The 24221-nt window shown below is 39.3% G+C and overlaps 2 protein-coding genes across 3 annotated transcripts in view; one reads left to right on the top strand and one right to left on the bottom strand.

Moving 5' to 3' along the window:
- LOC129459381 (zinc finger protein 676-like) overlaps positions 1–24221 on the top strand; it is a 375112-nt gene that overhangs the window by 72427 nt on the left and 278464 nt on the right. The gene's annotated exons all lie outside the window — the stretch shown is intronic.
- The window catches only part of LOC129459382 (zinc finger protein 729-like), a 31077-nt gene continuing 24436 nt past the window's right edge, over positions 17581–24221 (bottom strand). For both annotated transcript variants that reach the window (XM_063616155.1, XM_063616156.1), the window contains one exon: positions 17581–21658. In XM_063616155.1, the coding sequence (XP_063472225.1) occupies positions 18006–21658 (3653 nt within the window). In that variant the 3' untranslated portion in view covers positions 17581–18005. The remainder of the gene's footprint in view (positions 21659–24221) is intronic.

The raw sequence follows: 24221 nt of genomic DNA, 5'->3' as shown, positions 1-24221 counted from the left end.
CTGTCATATGTAGATCCAGCCACAGGCGTGATGTTAGCTCACAGGCACAATGATGACTCTTATAACTAAACCCAGCCAATAAAATACATGTTGACCCTTACAGCTAGGCTTAAGGAAACTGGTAGGGTCCTGAGTCTCCTACCTGTATTAAAGTCATGGCAGATTATGAAACTTATGCATATTGTATAATGCCCCCTGGCAGTACAGAGTTTTATTACAGGGGCCAGCACACAGGTGAGATTATGACTTTGATATGCAGACACAGGTAACAGTATTGTCACCTTGGTGCTAAGCCCAGCAGTACAAGTCAATTCTTTTTTAGGACTGTGAGCCCTAGGAGCAGCAAAAGTCACATCAACTAGGTGCTGGGTCCAGTAATATGTCACCATATCCCTTGACAAAACAGCACAGGTAAGATAGTCACATCAACTAGGTGGGAGTCAGAACCTGGATAATAGAGCAGTGACATCAGCTTGGTGCTGGGCCCAGTGAAATGTCATGTTGGGTATAAGGACATGAGTCACGCTCTCAATGGTGTACTGGATCCATGCATGACAGCATCAATCTGTCCTGTGGACTGTCTTCTTAGTAGAATGACAGCCTCACAGGTTTGCTGAATGTTGGTTGGAGAGTCAGAAACCCAAATGTGAATGAAATCTGCATATGAGTCAATTCACTACTTTTGACTGGCTTTGGGTGTGAGATTCAGGACCTCAGCAGTGGGCAGTGGTGGGATGATGACAGTCTATACTGTTGGCTGGGTGTGCGTATCACTGTCACAATCTCAGCTGTGTGCAGTGCTCAGGCAGAAAAGAAGAGTCAAATCACCTAGATGAATAATTAAGATATTTTATTCTCTTTTATTAGTCTTTTCTAATACTTCAATGGGCAAAGCCAATGGAGGAGAGTTGCATCCCCTATGTTTCGGACACAGCCATATGTCACAATACACAATGTGTGCAGGGCCCAGGCAGTAGAGGGAAGTCAAATAACCTAGGTGCTGGACCCAGTGATATATCACAATACCTCCTTGGACAGAGCCCAAGCAGTAGAGGAGAGTCACATCACCTCAGTGCTGTGTGCAAAAATGTGTCACAATACCAACTGAGTGGATGGCTCACTCATGAGAGTCACGCCACCTAGGGGAGGGTCTCAAAAATATGTTGCAATGCCCCCTGTGGGTAGGGCTCAGATGGAAAAGAAGAGTCAGATAAGTTAGGGGCTTCATGTCACAATCACTCCAGTTGAAAGAGACAAGGCACAAGAGAAGTGATGCATCACATAGATGCTGGGCCCAGCAATATGTCACATTCCTCACATGGACAGGCCCTATGAAGAAAAGAAGAGTCACATCATCCAGGTGATGGGCCCAGAGACATGTCTCCATGACCCATCACCTGTGTGCTGGGCACTGGCCAGTCATAAGTAACTGCCTTCTGTGGGCATGGCCAGGTAAGAGAGGAGAGTCACATCACCTAGACGCTGGTCCTAGAGATATGCCACAATCTATTCTATGGGCACAGTTCAGGTAAGAGAAGAGAAAAGTCACATTAGCTAGGTGATTGGCTCAGAGCTATGTCACAATGCTCCTACAAGGCAGGGTCCAGGCAGAAGACCCAAATCACCTTGGTGCTGAGCCCAGCAATATGTCACAATCTCCCCTGTAGGCAGAACCTGAGACTAAGAGTTACACCAATTACCTGTTGGCCTACTGATAGGTCATAATCTTCCCTGTGAGCAGAAACCAGGCAATAGAAAAGGTTCATATCACCTGTGCACATAGTGATTGGCACATAGATATATCAAAATGCTCCCTACTGGCAGATCCCAGGCAGGAGGCTTACAAAACATAAACGTCAGCCCCAAAAACATATCACAATGATCCACACAGGCTGGGCACAGGCAGAATAGACATATAACCTGAGTGCTGAGTGCAGGGCCTAGAAACACGGGACAATGCTCCATGTAGGCAGGGCCAAGGCAGAAGAATAGAATAACATCACCTATGTTCTGGGTTCAGCGATATGTCACAATTTCATCTGTGAGCTGGGCCCAGGTGGGAGACTTCAAATTATGCTGGGTGCTGGGTACATGATATGTCAGTCACACCTGCAGGAAGGTCCAGGGATGAGATTAACAATCCTGCACATATACCAGTTTCAGATATGACAGTCAACACATCCTGAATGTTGGGTCCAACTACCTGAGGCACATCTCATCAGTGAACCAGATCTATGCATCATAGCCTCAATTCCTATTGCATATTGTGTTGACTTAATGGAGTCCCAGCCTTCTTGGTGTGCTGAATCCCGGTCTGAGAGTCACCCACCCACCTGTGGACCACATTTATGTATAAGAGCCTTTTTAAAAAAAATCTTCTGACTGCCTCTGGTTGTTAGATTTAGAACCTCAACAGTGCACTGTGTCAATGTATATATGACTTACATCTTTACTTGACCATCTTTACTTTCAGCTGGGTGGTTGACCATCTTTACTTTCAGTTGGGTGTTCATATGAGGGTCACAATCTCACCGGTCTGCAGGGCCCTGTGAAAACATTCTCTGTACCAACTGATGGCATTATACAGTGTGCGTTAGTGTCACCATTCACTCTGAGACATTCATTCTGGTATGGACCAATGATTGTACCTGTGGCCCTAAGCCAAGATATGAGAGTCAACATCACTCCAGTTGGCTCGGTCCAGATAGGAGAGTCCCACCTATGAGTGGATTTACAGATAAGTTACCATTCCAAGTGTGGCCAAATCTTCACATATGAAAGTCTTAATTCCAATTGTAAGCTGCATTCCTGTGTGTTTTAAAACTTCACCAGTGGGCTTTATCCATGTGTGAATGTGATGAATGAAATGGTTGGCAGGATGTACGTAAAACACAATTTCACCTGTGTGCCAGGCTTTGTGTTGACACTCTCTGTACCATCCAAGGTCTTCTTATGATATGCAACAAAGTGGTAACCCTCTATTACCTTCGAACAAAGGGAAGACCCATAATATCACCTATATTGGCTGGTTTGAGGTACAAAAGTCATCATCACACCTGTAACCTGAGCAAAGATATATGTCACAATCCTACTTGTGGGTCAGGAGCAGGCAGGAGAATCACATCATCTGAGTCCTTCTCCAGGAATATATCACAATCATTTTTGAGGGCAGGGAATTGGCAGGAGAGTCACATTATCTGTGTGCTGGGCTCAGTGATAAGTCACTCTCTATTTTGTGCAGATGGTCCAGGGCAAAGCTCATAGAAGAGAAGGTCCCATCAATGAATTGATGGGTCCAAAGATATGTCAAAGTACCCCTTGTGGGCAGGATCCAGGCAGGAGACTCACATCACTTTGGCGCTGGGCCCAGAAATATGTCACAATGTCTTGTGATTGCAGCGTGAAGACAAAAGGATAACATCAACATAGTGCTGGGACAAGGGGCATGTTACAATCTCCCCAGTGGGCAGAAGCTAGGAAAAAGAGAAAAGTCACATCAGCTAGGTGCTAGTCTCAGAGATATGTCACAATTTTTCCTGTAGACTGAGATAAGGCTGGAGAGAAGAGTCATGTCACCTGGATAATAGGCAGAGATAGGTCAAATGCCCCTTGTAGAAAGAGTCCAAGCAGGTAAGTTACATCTCATGGGTCTTGGGACTCAGCAATAGGTCTCAATGGCCCCTGTGGGCAGGGCACAAGCAGGAGAGCCAAATATCCGGGGTACAGGGTCCAGTAATATGTCACAGTGCCCTCTGGGGCATCACCAAGACAGGAGAGGAGAGTCACATCACCTGAGTACAAGGCCCAGAAATATGTCACAATGTCCTGTGGTTACAGACAAAGCAGAATAGTCACATCAATTAGATACTGAGTCAAGAGATATCTCACAATTTTACCTTTGACTGAGCCCAGGCAGAAAACTCAAATCACTCATGTGGTGGGCAGGGGAATATGTCACACTCTCACCTGCTGGAAGGTCTAGTGATGAGATTAACAATTTAGTTGCCAGGCATGGTGGCTCAAGCCTGTAATCCGAGCACTTTGGGAGGCCAAGGCGGGCGGATCACCTGAGGTCAGGAGTTCGAGACCAGCCTAACCAACATGACGAAACCTCACCTCTACTAAAAATACAAAAAATTAGCTTGTTGTGGTGGCGTGCGCCTATAATCATAGCTACTCGAGAGGCTGAGGCAGGAGGATTGCTTGAACCCGGGAGGCAGAAGTTGCAGTGAGTAGAGATTATGCCACTGTACTCCAGCCTGGGCGACAGAGCAAGACTGTCTCAAAAAGAAAAAAAAAAAAAAAAAGAAAAGAATTTAGCACGTGTCTTGGTTCTAGGAAGAGTCAACACCTCTTGTATGTTATGTCTAAATACAGGAGTCACAATCTCAATGGTGGACTGGAATCGTGCATGAGAGCCTCAATCACTTTTGTGGACTGTGTCTCCTTAGTCACAGCCTTACAGGTGTGCCGAGTCATGGTCCAAAAGTCACCAGCCCTCATTTTGACTGGATCCACATGTGAAAGTCCACCCTTTGCCTCCAGTTGTAAGATTCGGTTCCTCAGCTGTGGGCTGTGTTCATGTGGAAAGATGACAATCTTGACTGTTGGGTGAGTGTGCATATGAGTGTCATATTCTCACCTGTGTTCTCGGTCCTGTTAGGACACTCTCTATACCACTTGAGGACTTTATACATTATGTATGAAAGTCACAATCTGCTCTGACATATTTGTACTGATATGGACCTATGATTGTACCCGTGGCCCTAAGCCCGGGTATGAGTCAACATCTCTTCAATTGGGAGAGTCCAGATTGGAAAGTTTTTACCTGCCTATAAGCTGGGTGTATTAAACAGTCATTAACCCAACAGTGGCCAGATGTTCACATATTACAGTCACAATTTTAACTTTGAACTGTGTCTACTTGTGAGTTTCAGGACTTCAAAATTGGACCCTGTCCATGTGTGAGGGTGACTTTAAAGGTTGGCAGGTTGCACATACAAAAAACAGTCTCATATTTGTGCTGTGTCCTGTGATCAGTTTGTACCACTTGACGGCTTTATACTGTATGTGAGGGAGTGGTATAACTTTTTTTTTTGTATGTCATCATCATATCAGTGATCTCCGCAAATATATATATCAACATCCCTCCTGTGTGTAGGGAATGAGTAAGAGAGTTACATCACCTTAGCACTGGCCCAGGAATATGTCACAATATTTTCGGAGGGCAAAGACCAGGAAGGAGAGTCACATCACCTTGATGTTTAGCCAGGAATGTTACAATCCCCACCTGAAAGCAGGGCACAGATGGCAGAGTCGCATCACCTGGGTGCTGGGCCATGTTATATCCCAAAACACTTTGTGGGGAAGGCCCAGGCAGGAGAGGCATGTCACCTGTTTTCTTTTTTTTTTTTTTTTTTTTTTTTTTTTGAGACGGAGTCTCGCTCTGTCGCCCAGGCTGGAGTGCAGTGGCGCGATCTCGGCTCACTGCAAGCTCCGCCTCCCGGGTTCACGCCATTCTCCTGCCTCAGCCTCTCCGAGTAGCTGGGACTACAGGCGCCCGCCACCACGCCCGGCTAATTTTTTTTGTATTTTTAGTAGAGACGGGGTTTCACCGTGGTCTCGATCTCCTGACCTCGTGATCCGCCCGCCTCGGCCTCCCAAAGTGCTGGGATTACAAGCGTGAGCCACCGCGCCCGGCCAGTCACCTGTTTTCTGCGCCCTGTAATAAGTCACAATCTTCCCAGGAGAAAAAAGAAGAGTCATTACTTTTTGCTGATGAACGCAAAGATATGTCACAATTTCCTTGTATGTAGGGTCCAGACATAAGCCTCTAATCTAATTCCACTAATCCACATTAATTCCAACTCTGGCTCTGCCAGCTTCTTATGACTTATCGTATACTTTTCATTTCTGTTATGCTCCAGGAATGAGTTTCTCAGTGATTTTTGAAGTAGTTTGTCCACCTGCTTCGGATAAACATTGCCCTCTTGAATCCAAGGGCTGCTGTTTTGTTGAGCATATGAAGCCGTCCCTTGAGTGTTCCTCTCGCTTCCGTTCACTTTCTTCTGTAGCCTCCATTTTTCTAACTGCTTTCCTGCCCTTCTCAATATGCATCAAGACCTTCAAGGTCATATATGAAAAGAGTGGGGAGGGAAGTCTAGCCCCCTTTTGGCAGTTAGCTGAAAAATGGGCTTCACATCTACTAAAAGAACATGGGAAATGGAAATCTGAGAAGAGAAATACTTATTTTGTTGCTAGAATGCTCTTACCGAGAGTCACTAGAGGTCAGTGGAGTCAATGATGTAGGCTGGGCCAAGGCCACAGGTGCGAGAGACCCATAAAACAGAGATCAAAAGTTAGGTGTGCATGGTAAGCCTTGAACCCCAAGGATGAAGAGGGGGCCACAGTTCACTCCAGTATCTCCTCTGTTCTCAAGTGGGCAACTAGTAGATCAGCTACAACTAGTGATCAGCAGCTTCCCAGTAAGATCTCAGGAGGTGGGCAAGCAGGAGGAAGTAACGCAAAACCCCGGAAGTATGCCAACATACAAAACCCCAAGTCAAAAAGTCACATCGTGCACTTGCCTTTTAAGTCACTCACTTGGCCCTCTTCCAAGTATACTTTCCTTCCTTTTGTTTCTGTTCTGTAGCTAATAAACCTTTACTGCTACTTTAAAACTTGCTTTGGTCTCTCCTGCTTTATGCCCCTCAGTCGAGTTGTTTCTTCTGAGAGGTTTCTGCACTCATACCCGTATGAATTCACTTCCAGTAAAAGGTAGGAGAAAAGAGTAACATCACCTAGGTGGTGGTCCAGAAATATGTCACGATACCATATTAGGGGAGGGTCCAGGGAAAGAGTCATATTACCTAGGTGAAGTGCTTGGAGATATATCACAATGCCCCCTGTGGGTAGGACTCAGGAAGAAGAGTTAAATTACCTAGAAGCTGTGCCCAGCTATGTCACAATTAGCCCAGTGGGAAAAGCCAAGGCACGAGAGGCACATCATGTAGGTGCTGGGTCAAGTGATATGTCACAATCTCCTCTGTGGACAGAAAAGGAGACACACATCATCCAGCAGAAGAGCCCAAAAGTATGTAATGATGATTCCTATGGGCAAGGATCAAGGCAGTAGAATCACATCAGCTGTGTGCTGGGCCCAGTAATAAGTCACTTTCTTCTAGTATAGCCCAGGCAGGACAGCAGAGTTACATCAACTAAGTCCTGGGCCCAGAGATACGTCACATTCTCTCCTTTGGGCAAAGAGCAAGTATAACAAGGTAATCCCTTCAAATAGTTGAGCTTCCAGAGATTATGTCACGATGGTCTCTGTGGTCAGGGTTCATGCAGGAGACTCACGTCACGTTGACTGTGCCCCAACAATGCATCACAATGTTTTCTAAGAAGAGGGTCAAGGTTAAAAAGCAATGTCACTTTGGTATTGGGCCCAGTGATATGTCATTGTCTCCCATGTGAGCAGATATCAGGCAAGAGAAGAGAATCACATCCCCTTAGTTATGAGCACAGACATGTCACAAAGCCCCAGGTAAGTAGTGCCAAGGCAGGAGAATACTGTCACATCACCTAGGTGCTGGGTCCAGTGATATGCCACAATCCCATCTGTCAGCTGGGACCCAAGACAGTCAAATCACTCAGGTGCTGGGAGAGACATGTCACAATAACATCTACAGGAAGATCCAGGGGTGAGATTAACAACTCCATACATGTCCCAGTCTTAGGTATAAGAGTCAACATCTCCTGAATGTTGAGTCTAAGTACACGAGTCACAATCTCAACAGTGGGCTGCATCAGAGCCTCTATTCCTCCTGTAAACTTTGTCTTCTTAGTAAATTCACCATTTCGTGGGTGTGCTGAATCATGGTGTGGGAGTCACCAACCTACCTGTGGACCAGATGTATGTGTGCAAGTCAATTTTCCAACTTTTGACTGTCTTCGGGTGTAGGATTCAGAAACTCCACAGTGGGGTGTGATGTCCCCAGCTGAAGGGCTATTCATGCACAGAACGGTTGTTATTGTAATCATCATGGTTTCTATTGTTTTTACCTTGCTAAGAATACATGTGTAGCTTATAGCTACAAAACCCATAAGGGTTTTGGTTAAATTACCTGTTGTTGTATGTTATACTTGTTGTATGTTATAAAGTAGACATAAAATTGGCCAAAATAGATTAAAATTCTACAAACGTGGAGTCAAGTTTCTCTCGACTCCAGATAAACTTGGAGGCTTAGGAAAGACAGACCTGGAAAAAACCCAGTAAAAGGCTGATCAGAAGCTCAGAGAAATTGCAACCAGTTGTCCTTTATCTACCTATGACCTGGAAGCTCCCGCCCCACTTCGCGTTGTCCCTTTCTGGACAACGTGTGTCTTACATATAGTGATGGATGTCTCCTGTCTCCCTAAAATGTATAAAACCAACATGTGCCCCCACAACCTTGGGCACGCATTGTCACAATCTCCTGACACTGTGTCGTCTCAGATACTTTGGGTTCAAATTAGTAATTTCAGGTATAAATTAAAATTCTTCTTAAAACAGAAACAAACAAAATGACAAGATAAACAGAGAAAAACTAATAAAAGTGTGTTCAAGGCTGGGCACAGTGGCTCACACCTGTAAAACCAGCACTTTGGGAAGCAGAGGTGGGGTCAAGACCAGCCTGGCCAACAGAGTGAAACCCCATCTCTACTAAAAATACAAAAATTAGCCCAGCATGGTGTTGCATGCTTGTAATCCCAGCTACTCAGGAGGCTGAGGCAGGAGAATCACTTGAACCCAAGGGCAGAGGTTGCTGTGAGCCGAGATTGCACAACCGCACTCCAGCCTGGGTGACAAGAGTGAAATTCTGTCTAAAATAAAACAAAAACAAACAAACAAAAACCCTAAAATGTATATGGTATGACAAAAGACCCTGAATAGCAGAAGCATTCAAGCAAAAAAGAAAAGCTAAAGGTATCATCCTACCTGACTTTGAAATATACTGCAAAGCTATAGTAATGAAAACAGTATGGTATTTGAACAAAATGAGTCTCACAGGCCAATGGAGCACAAAAGAGAGACAGGAAATATATCCATGTATTTAAAGCTAACTGATTTTTTACATAGGTGATAATTTCTTAGGAAAATGACAGTATCTTCAATAAATAGTGTTGAGAAGACTATAGCCACATGCAGAGCAATGAGTCATCTTACTCCATATATATATATCAACTGAAAATATATTAAATACTTAAATGGAATGCCTGAAACTCTGAAACTACTACAAAAAATATAGACTGAAAGCCCCGTAACACTGGTTTGGGTAGTGATTTTTTTTATTTAACCTCAAAATCCCAGGGAACTGAAGGAAAAATAGATGAGTCAGATTACTTCATATTAAAAAGTTGCTGCACAGAATCTGATATAATCAACAAGACAAATGCAAGAACATTTTTGCAAACCGTACTTGTGACAAGGGGTGAATATCAAGATTATGTAAGAAAGTGACTATACAATAAAAAACAAGTAACTATGAAAAATGAGCGCCGGGCGCGGTGGCTCACGCTTGTAATCCCAGCACTTTGGGAGGCCGAGGCGGGCGGATCACGAGGTCAGGAGATCGAGACCACGGTGAAACCCCGTCTCTACTAAAAAATACAAAAAAGTAGCCGGGCGCGGTGGCGGGCGCCTGTAGTCCCAGCTACTCGGAGGCTGAGGCAGGAGAATGGCGTGAACCCGGGAGGCGGAGCTTGCAGTGAGCCGAGATTGCGCCACTGCACTCCAGCCCGGGCGACAGAGCGAGACTCTGTCTCAAAAAAAAAAAAAAAAAAAAAAAAGAAAAATGAGCAAAAGGCTTAAATATTTTTTTAAGACATACATATTGCCAAGAGATATTTTTAAATGCTCGATGTCACTTATTATCAGAGAAAGGCAAGCCAAAAAATCTGAGATACAAAGTCACTCATATTAGAATGACTCTTATTAAAAAGAAAAAAAAGTGTTGGTAAAGATGTGAAGTGGCCGGGCGCGGTGGCTCATGCCTGTAATCTCAGCACTTCGGGAGTCCGAGGCGGGCGGATCACAAGGTCAGGAGATTGAGACCATCCTGGCTAACACGGTGAAACCCCGCCTCTACTAAAAATACAAAAAAATTAGCCAGGCATGGTGGCGGGTGCCTGTAGTCCCAGCTACTCGGGAGGCTGAGGCAGAAGAACGGCGTGAACCCGGGAGGGGGAGCTTGCAGTGAGCCGAGATGGCACCACTGCACTCCAGCCTGGTCCAGAGTGCAAGACTCCATCTCAAAAAAAAAAAAAAAAAAAAAAAGATGTGAAGTAAAAGGAATGCTTGCACACTGCTGATTTGAGTGTAAATGAGAACAGCCATTATGAAAACCAAAACAGAGATTTCTAAATAAACTTAAAATAAAACTACCATATAATACAGCAATTTTACTATTGGATATATATATATATTTAAAAACAAATGAAATCAGAATGACAAACATTTGTACTTCTATGTTGTTTGCAACACTCTTCATAATAGCCAAAATATAGAATCAACAGTTTCACATCTAATGAGTAAATATTGACAAAGTAGTATATATACAAAATTTATCTATTTATCTTTTAATAAGCCAGGAACAGAAAGAAAATTTTATAATTTCACCTAAACACGAATGATATAAAACTTAAATTCACTGAAGCAGAGAAGAAAATTGTAACCACTAGATGCCAAGGTATTTAAAAGAGGGCTTTAGAGAGACGTTTGTCAAAGAATACATTAATTATAGTTAGATAGAAGTAATATATTCAAAAGACTTATCGTACAGCATGGTGTCTATAGTTAATAGTAATGTATTTTTGAATAATGTTAGGACAATGTCATGTGCTCTCACCACAAAAATGTTAACTATGTGAGGTAAAGCATTAATTACCTAAAATTAAGAATTTGACAATGTATATACACACTTCAAAACATCATGTTTTACAGAATACATGCTTTATCTGTCAAGTTGAAAAATATATATTTAAAACATTATAGAAGAATATCAATTTTTTCAAATACTCTCTGTCTTTGTCATTAACTTGGCTAAATAGTATCAAAAGTATATAGTTTTGTGCTGTCTTGGCATTTAATTTTTCAGTCATAACCATAGGAGCTCTGACATTTAACAGCATGTTCTGAACTCAGTGCCGTGCATGGGAGGAGCCAATGTACATTAGGGCTTTTATTTTAAGCTGAAGACAGCAGGAGTTTCTGGTGCTAACTGCAATGGTATGAAAGATATTAAAATAGTAGGTGCTGTTTATGGCCTAAAGATTGGCCACTGTCGGCCAGGCGCGGTGGCTCACGCTTGTAATCCCAGCACTTTGGGAGGCCGAGGCGGGCGGATCACGAGGTCAGGAGATCGAGACCACGGTGAAACCCCATCTCTACTACAAATACAAAAAATTAGCTGGGCGTGGTGGCGGGCGCCTGTAGTCCCAGCTACTCGGAGAGGCTGAGGCAGAATGGCGTGAACCCGGGAGGCAGAGCTTGCAGTGAGCCGAGATTGCGCCACTGCACTCCAGCCTGGGTGACAGAGCGAGACTCCGTCTCAAAAAAAAAAAAAAAAAAAAAAGATTGGTCACTGTTTGAACACTATAAACAAGTTTGTATGCAAAATAACAGGAAATGTTTTAATCTGAAAACCGTTACAACTTCGTCTCCAAAATTTTTCCAGAGAAAATGACCAGAGTTGCCTACAGTGAGGTGACTAAAAATAAAAACTGTAGACCGAACTTCAACCACTTCAAAAATTGTGAGTGAAAAATGTCTCCAAATTGTAATATCAATATGAAAAATAAACGTTATTTCAAATTTCTAATCAACACAGTACATTTTATTATTTTGCAACATTTAACATTTACACCTAAAAATAGGAACCTGTATGAAAATGTAAGTTACGGGCTGGGCGCGGTGGCTCACGCCTGTAATCCTGGCACTTTGGGAGGCTGAGGCAGGTGGATCACGAGGTCAGGAGTTCAAGACCAGCCTGACCAAGATGGTGAAACCTCGTCTCTACTAAAAATACAAAAATTCGCTAGGTGCGGTGGCAGGCGCCTGTCATTCCAGCTACTCAGGAGGCTGAGGCAGGAGAATCAGTTGAACCTGGGCAGCAGAGGTTGCAGTGAGCCGCGATAGCACTGCTGCACTCCAGCCTGAGTGATAGAGTGAAACTTCGTCTCAAAAAAAAAAAAAAAATTGTGCTATATCATAGAAAATTAAGTTTAGAATTTTTACTTACCATTAACTCTCTTATAAATATAATTCCTAAGATATATTTTGTAACAAATTTTATGCTTGCCACACTGTGTAAGAATTCAATAAGATTCTTCTTTTACAAAGAAAAACAATGCTAACTGATTTAATTCTTCACATGTGGACAGTGTATGCCTCTCACTTTAATTAACTAATCTCAAAGTTATATGGGTAAGCAAATTCTCCACTTGAAACCATTTTTTTAGCACATTAAAAATACCAACTTTTGGCCAGGCGCGGTAACTCAAGCCTGTAATCCCAGCACTTTGGGAGGCCGAGATGGGTGGATTATGAGGTCAGAAGTTCGAGACCAGCCTGGCTAATATGGTGAAACTTTGTCTCTACTAAAAATACAAAAGTTAGCCGGCCATGGTGGTGCGTGCCTGTAGTCCCAGCTACTCGGGAGGCTGAGGCAGGAGAATTGCTTGAACCCAGGAGGCGGAGGTTGCAGTGAGCTGAGATCATGCCACTGCACTCCAGCCTGGATGATAGAGTGAGACTCTGTCTCAAAAAAAATAAAAACCCACCAACTTTCTCATCAGAACCTACAATGTACCATGTAAAATAACATGGTAGGAAGATAAGTGAGAAAATTGTAGCTGTAACACAGAAAAAGGAGAAATCTGTGATGCATACATCCTTGCAATGAACATAAGACAAACAAAACTGAAGATAATTAAAAAATAAAGAAGCAGAATTTCTTTTTAAATTCAGCAAGAATGAGCTCTGCATCCTGGAAAAAAAAATGTCCTCTCAACATGAGGAATCAATGTAATTTCTTCTCCATTGATATTTTCCATTCTGACTTAAAGTTATAAACTAACTCCAGGAGGAATACTTATGGCTTATCACGAAGCATCTGCTACACAGCAAGCACTGCAATGTTTGTTTGCTGCATTTATATACAAAAACATCCTCTTGACTTACAGAAGCCTCCCTAGTACTTACCTGAACAAATTTTTTCAGTAAATAAATTAACATGACAATTTTAAAAATGGAGAGGAACAATAACTAAAAGTGAGCTTATATAGGGTTCTCCAAGTAAAAGAAATAAATGGAATCGTCTAACAAAATAAAATATAACTTAATACACTAATTGTGGAATTACATCTAAAGATCATTTTGTGTACACTATTTCATAAAAATTATGCTTATAATCCATGACCAGTTCACATAATGTATACTTCATAAATTACAAAATAAAAAATATATATATAAGAAAAAAGAAAATTATGGGTCTAGCATGAGTACCAGGCAAGTAAAAACAAAGAAATTTCAAGGGGAGATTCTGAACCATAAGACATAAGATTTTACAATAATGAATTCAATACAAACCAGAGAGTATAGATTTGCTTTCCACATTTTCAAAGTTTTTGGTTTTCTAGTAAATTAGTCACTTTATTACAATAATTTGTTTTGTTCTATTAATTTTTCTGAAAATAGGTACAAACTCATAATTACACAAACACACTTCCTTCATAATTTTCTTACACCTAAGGTATACCTTTAGAGTAACATATGTGTATATGTAACCATATGTAAATCAAAACTAAAAGTCTGTATGTATCTGTTTGCAGGCATAGTGGCCACATGAGAAAAATATGTAACAAATTTTATTAACATTCCTGTGTGATTTTTATGACCACAAAAATCACCTTATAATAACAATTTAATTGTACATTTCAAAATAACTAAAAGTGTAGATTTGGATTGCTTGTAATTCAAAGAATAAATGTTGAAGGTGGTGAATCTCTCATTTACCCTGATGTGATTGTTACATATTTTATGCTGATATCAAAATATGCCATATATGGCAGAACTATATATACACACTATGTATCCACAAAAGTTAAGAAAAATAAGTTTAAATTTGTCAAGGAAAAAAAAAAGTTTAAATAAGATTAAATAAGATTAAAACTATAAAAATTTAACCTATGAGAACAATATTCTTTAACTTATGTGCAAGTTAAAGACACTGAAAAAAGAGATGATTAGAGATGTTATTCCACTGTTACCAAATAGTAAACTGTTACCTTTTTTTTTTTTTTTTTTTGAGACGGAGTCTCGCTCTGTTGCCCAGGCTGGAGTGCAGTGGCGCAATCTCGGCTCACTGCAAGCTCCTCCTCCCAGGTTCACGCCATTCTCCTGCCTCAGCCTCTCTGAGTAGCTGGGACTACAGGCGCCCGCCACCACGCCCAGCTAATTTTTTTGTATTTTTAGTAGAGACGGGGTTTCACCGTGGTCTCGATCTCCTGACCTCGTGATCCGCCCGCCTCGGCCTCCCAAAGTGCTGGGATTACAAGCGTGAGCCACCGCGCCCGGCCTACTGTTACCATTTCTTAACTACACCCTTGAATAAGGTAGGATAGGTTAAACTGAGTGGCATAATGACACTTCATTGAATGTACAATAGACTTAACATGTCAAAAAATGTTTAAAAAAATTAAGTTTACATATCTAAAAATGTATGAATGTACATGACATAAAAGCACAGTTAAAATAATACACCAATTTATTTAATTTTAACTAAAATTTTAAAATTTTTCTCTCACTGTAATGCACAAGAATTTATTACTCAGAACATCTACCTCATACATCACTCAATATTGTGAGTTAACCAGAAAAAGCCTCTCCACTTAGATTTTTATCATGCACTTTATATTTTAATATCCTTTCTCTTTTATGAAAAAGGTCATAAATAATGCCCACCTAATAAAAAAGAAACTCTCATATCTCTGATGCAGCAACAATTGATCACATGCTTTCACATGTAAATAAAATAGGAAAGAAGAGCATGAATTTGAGAGTTGAATTACATCCTTATTTGCTTTTCAAAGTTTTTTCAATATTAGGTTCAATTTTTTTGATATTTGAAGTATACAAAAAGTATACTTCAAGTGTATTTATAATTCTCCATCTTTTTAAAGTTATATGCAAATAACTTATCCAACAATTTTAGTTTGATATTTTTTTTGTACTCAACACTGATTTACTGTAATGTCTGAAGTGCCAATGCCTTATCATTTCTATTGTGAATTCTGATATTTAGTTAATTTTGGATTAAATATTTTTCATATTTACTGCATCTACAAAAAATATGTCAGTATACTCTGATGTTTTCTAAGCTGTAGTTTATAATTTTTTTCCAAATTTATTATATTTGCAGGATTTTTCCTCCAATATAAACTCCCTGATATTGAACAAAGTTTGAGCAACTTTAGGGTTTTTCTCTAGTACAAAATATGCACAATAGGATTTGAGATACAAATATAGTACTACAACCCTCTTTATATTTGTGATGTTTGTCCTCAAAAGAAATACTCTTCATCATTCTAAGGCTTATATTTTCTAAAAGATATTCTAACAGTAATTGCATTTTAAATGTTTTTATTAAGTATAAACTCTGTGATGTTTACTAAGATGTGAGCAGATATTAATGGCTTTTCCACATTCTTTATAGGTGTACATTTTTTTCAAGTATAAATGCTTTCCTATGTGATAAGGTGTGAGTATTGGTTAAACGTTTTGCCACATTCTCCATTAAGGAGTTTTCTCCAGTATAAATTATCTTGCAATCAACTGTGACAACCATTTAAAGGCTTTGTGACATGACTCGCATCTAGGGTTTCTCGACACTATGATTTCTTTTATGTTTAGAAAAGTTTAAGGTGTTCTCAAGAGCACTGTCATGTCTTTTGGATTTGTAGTTTCTCTCCAGTATGACTTATTAAAAACTTCGCCACATTCTTCACATTTGTAGAATTTCTCTGCAGCATAAATTATCTTGTGTAATAAGGGCTGAAATGTTTTTAAAGCTTTTGTCACATTCTTCATATTTATAAAATTTATCTTCTGTATGAATTCTCTTATGTTTAGTAAGAGTTGAAGACCAGTTAAAGACTGTTACATTCTTCACATTTGTAGGGTTTCTCTTCAGTATGACTTACCTTATGTGTGGAAAGGTATGAGAAATGATTACAGGCTTTGCCACGTTCTTCACATTTGTAGGGCTAGTTTCCAATATGAATTATCTTATGTTCAGTAAGATTTGAGGACCAGTTAAAAGCTTTGCAACATTCTTCACGTTTGCAGGGTTTCTCTAAAGTATAAATTGTTTATTAAGAATTGAAGAATGGTTATAACATTATTCACATTTGTAGGGTTTCTCTCCCATTGAATTATCTTGTTTAGTAAGAGTTGAGGACTGGCTAAAAGTGTTCCCACTTTCTTCACATTTGTAGGGTTTTTCTCCAGTATGAATTTTCTTATGTCTAGTAAAGTTTGAGAATTGATTAAAAGCATTGTCACATTCTTCACATTTATAGAGTTTGTCTTCAGTATAAACTATCTTATGTTGAGTAAGGTCTGGAAACCAGTTAAAAGCTTTGCCACATTTTTTATATTTGTAGGGTTTCTCTTTAGTATTATTATCTTATGTTCAGTAAGATTTAAGGACCAGTTAAAAGCTTTGCCACATTCTTCACATTTGTAGGGTTTCTCTCTAATATAAATTATCTTATATTCAGTAAGATTTGAGGACCCGTTAGAAGCTTTGCCACATTCTTCACATTTGTAAAGTATCTCTCTAGTATGAATTATCTTGTGTTCAGTAAGTTTTGAGAAACACTTAGAAGTTTTCCCAAATACTTTGCATTTGTAGCATTCCTCTCTACTATAAATTATTTTGAGTAAGGTTTGAGGACTGGTTAAAAGCTTTGCCCATTCTTCACATTTGTAGTGTTTGTCTCTAGTATGAATTATCTTATGTCCAGTAAGATTTGAGGACTGATTAAAAGCTTTGCCACATTCCTCACATTTGGAAGGTTCCTCTTCCGTACAAATTATCTTATGTTTGGTAAGATTTGAGGACCGGTTAAAAGCTTTGCCATATTATTCACATTTGCGGAGTTTATCTTCTTTAGGAATTCTCTCATTTTCAGTAAAAGCTGAGCAATGGTTAGAAGCTATGCCACGTGTATGATATTTGCAGAGTTTTCCTCCAGTATCAATTATCTTATGTGTGTTTAAGCTGTGAGGACTGGTTAAAGGCTTTGCCACATTCTTCACATTTGATGGGTTTCTCTCCACTATGAATTGTTTTCTGTCTAGTAAGGTTTGAGGACTGGTTAAAAGTTTTGCCACATTCCACATATACACCATGAAATACTATGCAGCCATAAAAAAGGATAAGTTCACATCCTTTGGAAGGACATGGATGAAGCTGGAAACCATCATTCTCAGCAAACTATCATAAAAACAGAAAACCAAACACCACGTTTTCACTCATAGGTGCGAATTGAACAATGAGAACACTTGGACACAGGGTGGGGAACATCACACACCTTGGCCTGTCAGGGGGTAGGGGGCTGTGGGAGGGATGGCATTGGGAGAAATACCTAATGTAAATGACGAGTTGATGGGTGCAGCAAACCAACATGCCACATGTATACTTATGTAACAAACCTGCACGTTGTGCACATGTACCCTAGAACTTAAAGTATAAAAAAAGAGAAAAAAAAGTTTTGCTACATTCTTTACATTTGTAGGGTTTCTCTCCAGTATGAATTGTTTTATGTCTAGTAAGGCTTGAGGACTGGTTAAAAGATTTGCCACATTCTTCACATATGCAGGGTCTGTCTCTAGTATAAATTATCTTATGTGTATCAAGGTTTATAAAATGGTTGAAAGCTCTGCCACATTATTAACATTTTTAGGGTTTCTCCCCAGTATGAATTATCTTATGTTTAGTAACGGTTGAAGGATGGTTAAAAGCTTTGCCACATTCTTCACACTTGTAGGGTTTCTCTCCAGTATGAATTGTTTTGTGTCTAGTAAGGTGTGAGGACTGGTTAAAGGCTTTGCCACATTCTTCACATTTGTAGGGTTTCTCTACAGAATGAATTATCTTATGTTTAGTAAGGATTGAGGACTGACTAAATGCTTTGTCACATTCTTCACGTTTGTAGGGTTTCTCCCCAGTATGAATTATCTTATGTTTCATAAGGGTTGAGGAATTGTTAAAAGCTTTGCCACATTCTTCACATTGGTAGGGTTTCTTTCCAGTATGAATTATCTTATGTTTTCTAAGGGCTGAGAAATTCTTAAAAGCTTTGCCACATTCTTCACATTTGCAGGGTTTCTCTCCAGTATGAATTACCTTATGTTCGGTAAGTTTTGAGGACCACTTAAAAGCTTTACCACATTCTTCACATTTGTAGGGTTTCTCCCCAGTATGAATTATCTTATGTTTCAGAAGGGCTGAGAAATTGTTAAAAGCTTTGACACATTCTTCACATTTGTACAATTTCTCCCTAGTATGAATTAGCTTATGTTTCCTAAGGGTTGAGGAATTGTTAAAGTCTTTGCCACATTCTTGACATTTGTAGGGTTTCTCCCCAGTATGAATTGCTTTATGTCTAGTAAGATGTGAGGATTGCTTAAAAGCTTTGCCACATTCTTCACATTTGTATGGTTTCTTCCCAGTATGAATTATCTTATGCTTCATAAGGGTTGAGGAATCGTTAAAAGCTTTGCCACATTCTTCACATTTGTAGGGTTTCTTTCCAGTATGAATTATCTTGTGTTTTCTAAGGGCTGAGAAATGCTTAAAAGCTTTGCCACATTCTTCACATTTGCAGGGTTTCTCTCTAGTATGAATTACCTTATGTATAGTAAGCTTTGACAACCACTTAAAAGCTTTACCACATTCTTCACATTTGTAGGGTTTCTCTCCACTATGAATTATCTCATGTTTTCTAAGGGTTGAGGATTGGCTAAAAGCTTTGCCACATTCTTCACATTTGTAGGGTTTCTTTCCAGTATGAATTATCTTATGTCTTCTAAGGTCTGAGAAATGGTTAAAAGCTTTGCCACATTCTTCACATTTGTAGGGTTTCTCTCCAGTATGAATTACCTTATGTATAGTAAGTTTTGAGGACCACTTAAAAGCTTTACCACATTCTTCACACTTGTAGGGTTTCTCTCCAGTATGAATTATCTTATGTTTCATAAGGGCCGAGAAATTGTTAAAAGCTTTGCCACATTCTTCACATTTGTGCAATTTCTCCCTAGTATGAATTACCTTATGTTTTCTGAGGGCTGAGACATGCTTAAAAGCTTTGCCACATTCTTCACATTTGCAGGGTTTCTCTGCAGTATGAATTACCTTATGTATGGTAAGTTTTGATGACCACTTAAAAGCTTTACCACATTCTTCACATTTGTAGGGTTTCTCTCCAGTATGAATTATCTCATGTTTTCTAAGGGTTGAGGACTGGCTAAAAGCTTTGTCACATTGTTCACATTTGTAGGGTTTCTTTCCAGTATGAATTATCTTATGTCTTCTAAGGGCTGAGAAATGGCTAAAAGCTTTGCCACATTCTTCACATTTGTAGGGTTTCTCTCCAGTATGAATTGCTTTATGTCTAGTAAGGTGTGAGGATTGCCTAAAAGCTTTGCCACATTCTTCACATTTGTACGGTTTCTTCCCAGTATGAATTATCTTATGTTTAGCAAGGATTGAGGAATTGTTAAAAGCTTTGCCACATTCTTTGCATTTGTATAATTTCTCCCTAGTATGAATTACCTTATGTTTTCTGAGGGCTGAGAAATGCTTAAAAGCTTTGCCACATTCTTCACATTTGCAGGGTTTCTCTCCAGTATGAATTACCTTATGTACAGTAAGTTTTGAAGACCACGTAAAAGCTTTACCACATTCTTCACATTTGTAGGGTTTCTCTCCAGTATGAATTATCTCATGGTTTCTAAGGGTTGAGGACTGGCTAAAAGCTTTGCCACATTCTTCACATTTGTAGGGTTTCTTTCCAGTATGAATTATCTTATGTCTTCTAAGGTCTGAGAAATGGTTAAAAGCTTTGCCACATTCTTCACATTTGTAGGGTTTCTCTCCAGTATGAATTGCTTTATGTCTAGTAAGGTGTGAGGATTGCCTAAAAGCTTTGCCACATTCTTCACATTTATACGGTTTCTTCCCAGTATGAATTAACTTATGTTTCATAAGGGTTGAGGAACTGTTAAAAGCTTTGCCACATTCTTCACATTTGTAGGGTTTCTTTCCAGTATGAATTATCTTATGTTTTTTAAGGGTTGAGAACTGGCTAAAAGCTTTGCCACATTCTTCACATTTGTAAGGTTTCTCTCCAGTATGAACTACCTTATGTATCGTAAGTTTTGAAGACCACTTAAAAGCTTTACCACATTCTTCACATTTGTAGGGCTTCTCTCCAGTATGAATTATCTCATGTTTTCTAAGGGGTGAAGACTGGCTAAAAGCTTTGCCACATTCTTCACATTTGTAGGGTTTCTTTCCAGTATGAATTATCTTATGTTTTTTAAGGGTTGAGAACTGGCTAAAAGCTTTGCCACATTCTTCACATTTGTAAGGTTTCTCTCCAGTATGAACTACCTTATGTATCGTAAGTTTTGAAGACCACTTAAAAGCTTTACCACATTCTTCACATTTGTAGGGCTTCTCTCCAGTATGAATTATCTCATGTTTTCTAAGGGGTGAAGACTGGCTAAAAGCTTTGCCACATTCTTCACACTTGTAGGGTTTCTTTCCAGTATGAATTATCTTATGTTTTCTAAGGGCTGAGAAATGGTTAAAAGTTTTACCACAATTTTCACATTTGTAGGGTTTCTCAGCAGTATGAATTACCTTATGTGCATTAAAATTTGAGGACCCCTTAAAAGCTTTGCCACATTCTTCACATTTGTAGGTTTTCTCTCCAGTATGAATTCTCTTATGGTCAGCAAGACTTGAGGACTGGTTAAAAGCTTTGCCACATTCTTCACATCTGAACGGTGTCTCTCCAGTATGAATTATCTTATGTTTAGTGAATGCTGACGAGAAGTTAAAGGCTTTGCCACATTTCTTACATTTGTAAGGTTTGTCTTCAGTATGAATTATCTTATGTTTAATAAGGGTTGAGAACCATTTAAAGGCTTTGCCACGTTCTTCACATTTGTAGATATTCCCTCTAATATGAATTCTCTTATGTTGAATTAAGTGTGAAAGCATGAAAAATGATTTGCTACATTTTATACATTTGAAAGTTTTCTTTTTAGTGTGTCTAACCTTATTTCTATTTGAATTTGAATATTTATGAAAGACTTTCATATATTTGTTACACTGAAATATTTTTCTCTGGATAGTTGTCCTACGTTGGTTAAGTTTATTATAACATTCTTCGTGCATCTTACCCTCATTGGCACTTTTACAATCTTTTCTTAATCGTAAATTCTTATGTCCACATCTTGCATATGTTCTCAGTATTACTTCTTGGAAAGAATCTTTTGTGCTCTGATCTGGCCAAAGGTCTTGTGTAAAATGAGAACGCATAACTAGAAGAAATAAAAATAACAAATTATTCCACTTGCTAGACTCAGATGAATATACTTTACAAATCTAACCTATAAAATTATGCAAACCACATAAGATGGCACAGCAAAATAAGACAGGCCCTAATTTCTTCATAGACATATAAATGTAACAAAAATATATCTGTGGAAAATTTATAAATGAGCTAAGTGTGTAGAGTACCCCAAGTAAGCACAATGCAAAGAGCCACACAGAAGGAAAGGGGAGTCGGTTACAGTTTCCCAACGCAGCTCTTCCTGCTCCCAAAAATAACATAGGCTCTTTAGAAGTAAATTGCTGGCTGGGAATGGCAGCTCACACCTGTAATCCTAGCACTTTTGGAGGCCAAGGCAAGTGGATTACCTGAGATCAAGAGTTCAAGACCAGCCTGGCCAAAATGGAAAAACTTCAACTCTACTAAAAATTCAAAAATTAGCCAGATGTGGTGGCACACGTCTATAGTCCCAGCTACTTGGGAGGCTGAGGCAATCACTTGAACTCGGGGTGTAGAGATTGCAGTGAGATGAGATTATGCTAGTGCATTCCAGCCTACATGACAGAGTGAGACTCTGTCTCAAAATAAAATAAAATAAAATAAAATAAAATAAAATAAAATAAAGTAAATTGCCAACTCCTGGTTTATTGTTTAAAGACAAATAAAACAGTGGCACGGCCAGGCACAGTGGCTCATGCCTGTAATCCAAGCACTTTGGGAGGCTGAGGTGGGTGGATCACCTGAGGTCGGGAGTTCGAGACCAGCGTGACCAACATGGAGAAACCCCGTCTCTACTAAAAATACAAAATTAGCTGGGCGTGGTGGCACATGCCTGATATCCCAGCTACTAGGGAGGCTGAGGCAGGAGAATCACTTGAACCTGGGAGGCGGAGGTTGCAGTGAGCCGAGATCACACCATCGCACTCCAGCCTGGGCAACAAGAGTGAAACTCTGTCTCAAAAAAAAAAAAAAAAAAAAAGTAGCACATACATATTTATTTCTGGCTTCCAGGGGCCTTTCTGGTTTTTGTCTCTCATGACATAAAGTGCTGAAAGAAATGGTGGCATACTTTAAAATGACAGCTTGAGTCTGCTGAGACCAAAGTTAGACGTTATAGCAGCAGAGAATATAGTACAACACACACAAAAAATAGATGTAGCAAGTGATTACTATTGAGAAGAAACCTGAATAACGTTCTTTACCTAAAACACACAACATACACACACACACACACACACACACACACAATTCCAGACAAGACACAATCTAAGAACATGTTTGACAGACTCCCAGAATCTCTAGCCAAGACAACTGGTTTCAGACTATTCCAGGACAAGGCTACATTATGAAGATTGCAACAGGTAGCTTTTTTGATGTACAAATTTTAATCAACGATTACAATGTATATAGAATATTAGGACAACATGGCCCAATCAAAAAAAGTATAAAATTTTTAGAAAGCAACCATAAAACAATGAAGATTAATAAATTAATTTTTAAAATTTCAAATAAATTAAATAACACTGAATGAGAGAAACAGGAACACAGATCACTATAAAAAATTGAAAAAAATGAGGATACCTCTTCCCCTAATGGCGTGAGGTAATTCATGAAAATGGCTTGCTATTCACCTAAGCCAGAGAACCCCACAATATCATGCTAAACAAGAGGTTCATAAGAGCTATTCTTATATAAGACAAAATAAACTTTAAAGCAACAGCAGTTAAAAAAGACAACGAGGGACATTATACAATGGTAAAAGGCCTTGTCCAACAGGAACATATCACAATCCTAAACATACATGCACCTAACACTGGAGCTCCCAAATTTATAAAACAATTACTAGTAGACCTAATAAATGAGATAGACACCAACACAATAGTAGTGAGGACTTCAATACTCTACTGACAGCACTAGACAGGTCATCAAGACAGAAAGTCAACAAATAAACAATGGATTTAAACTATACCTTGGAGCAAATGCACTTAACAAATATATACAGAACATTCCATCCAATGACTGCAGAATATACATTCTATTCAACAGCACACGAAACTTTCTCCAAATAGACCATATGATAGGCCCCAAAATGAACCTCAATGAATTTAAGAGAATTGAAATTGTATCAAGCACTCTCTCAGACCACAGTGGAATAAAAGTGGAATTCAACTCCAAAGGGAACCTTCAAAATCATGCAAATACATGTAAATTAAAAAACCTGCTCCTGAATAATGAGGTCAAATGTGAAATCAAAATGGAAATTTAAAAAATTCTCCAAAATCAACAACAAAAGTGACACAACCTATCAAAACCTCTAGGATACAGCAAAGGTGGTGCTAAGAGGAAAGTTCATAGCCCTAAACACCTACATCAAAAAGTCTGAAAGAATACAGACACTCTAAGTTCACACCTCAAAGAACTAGAGAAACAAGAAAAAACCAAACACAAACTCAGAAGAAGAAAAAAAAAAATCAAAATCCGAGCAGAATGAAACGAAATTGAAACAAATCAACAGACAAAAACCAAAAGATAAATGAAACAAAAACCTGGCT

The sequence above is a fragment of the Symphalangus syndactylus genome, chromosome 13, assembly GCF_028878055.3.
Source record: "Symphalangus syndactylus isolate Jambi chromosome 13, NHGRI_mSymSyn1-v2.1_pri, whole genome shotgun sequence".
Classification (NCBI taxonomy): Eukaryota; Metazoa; Chordata; class Mammalia; order Primates; family Hylobatidae; genus Symphalangus; species Symphalangus syndactylus.
Note: the sequence above shows the minus strand (reverse complement) of the source record. Positions and strands in the feature narration are given on the sequence as shown.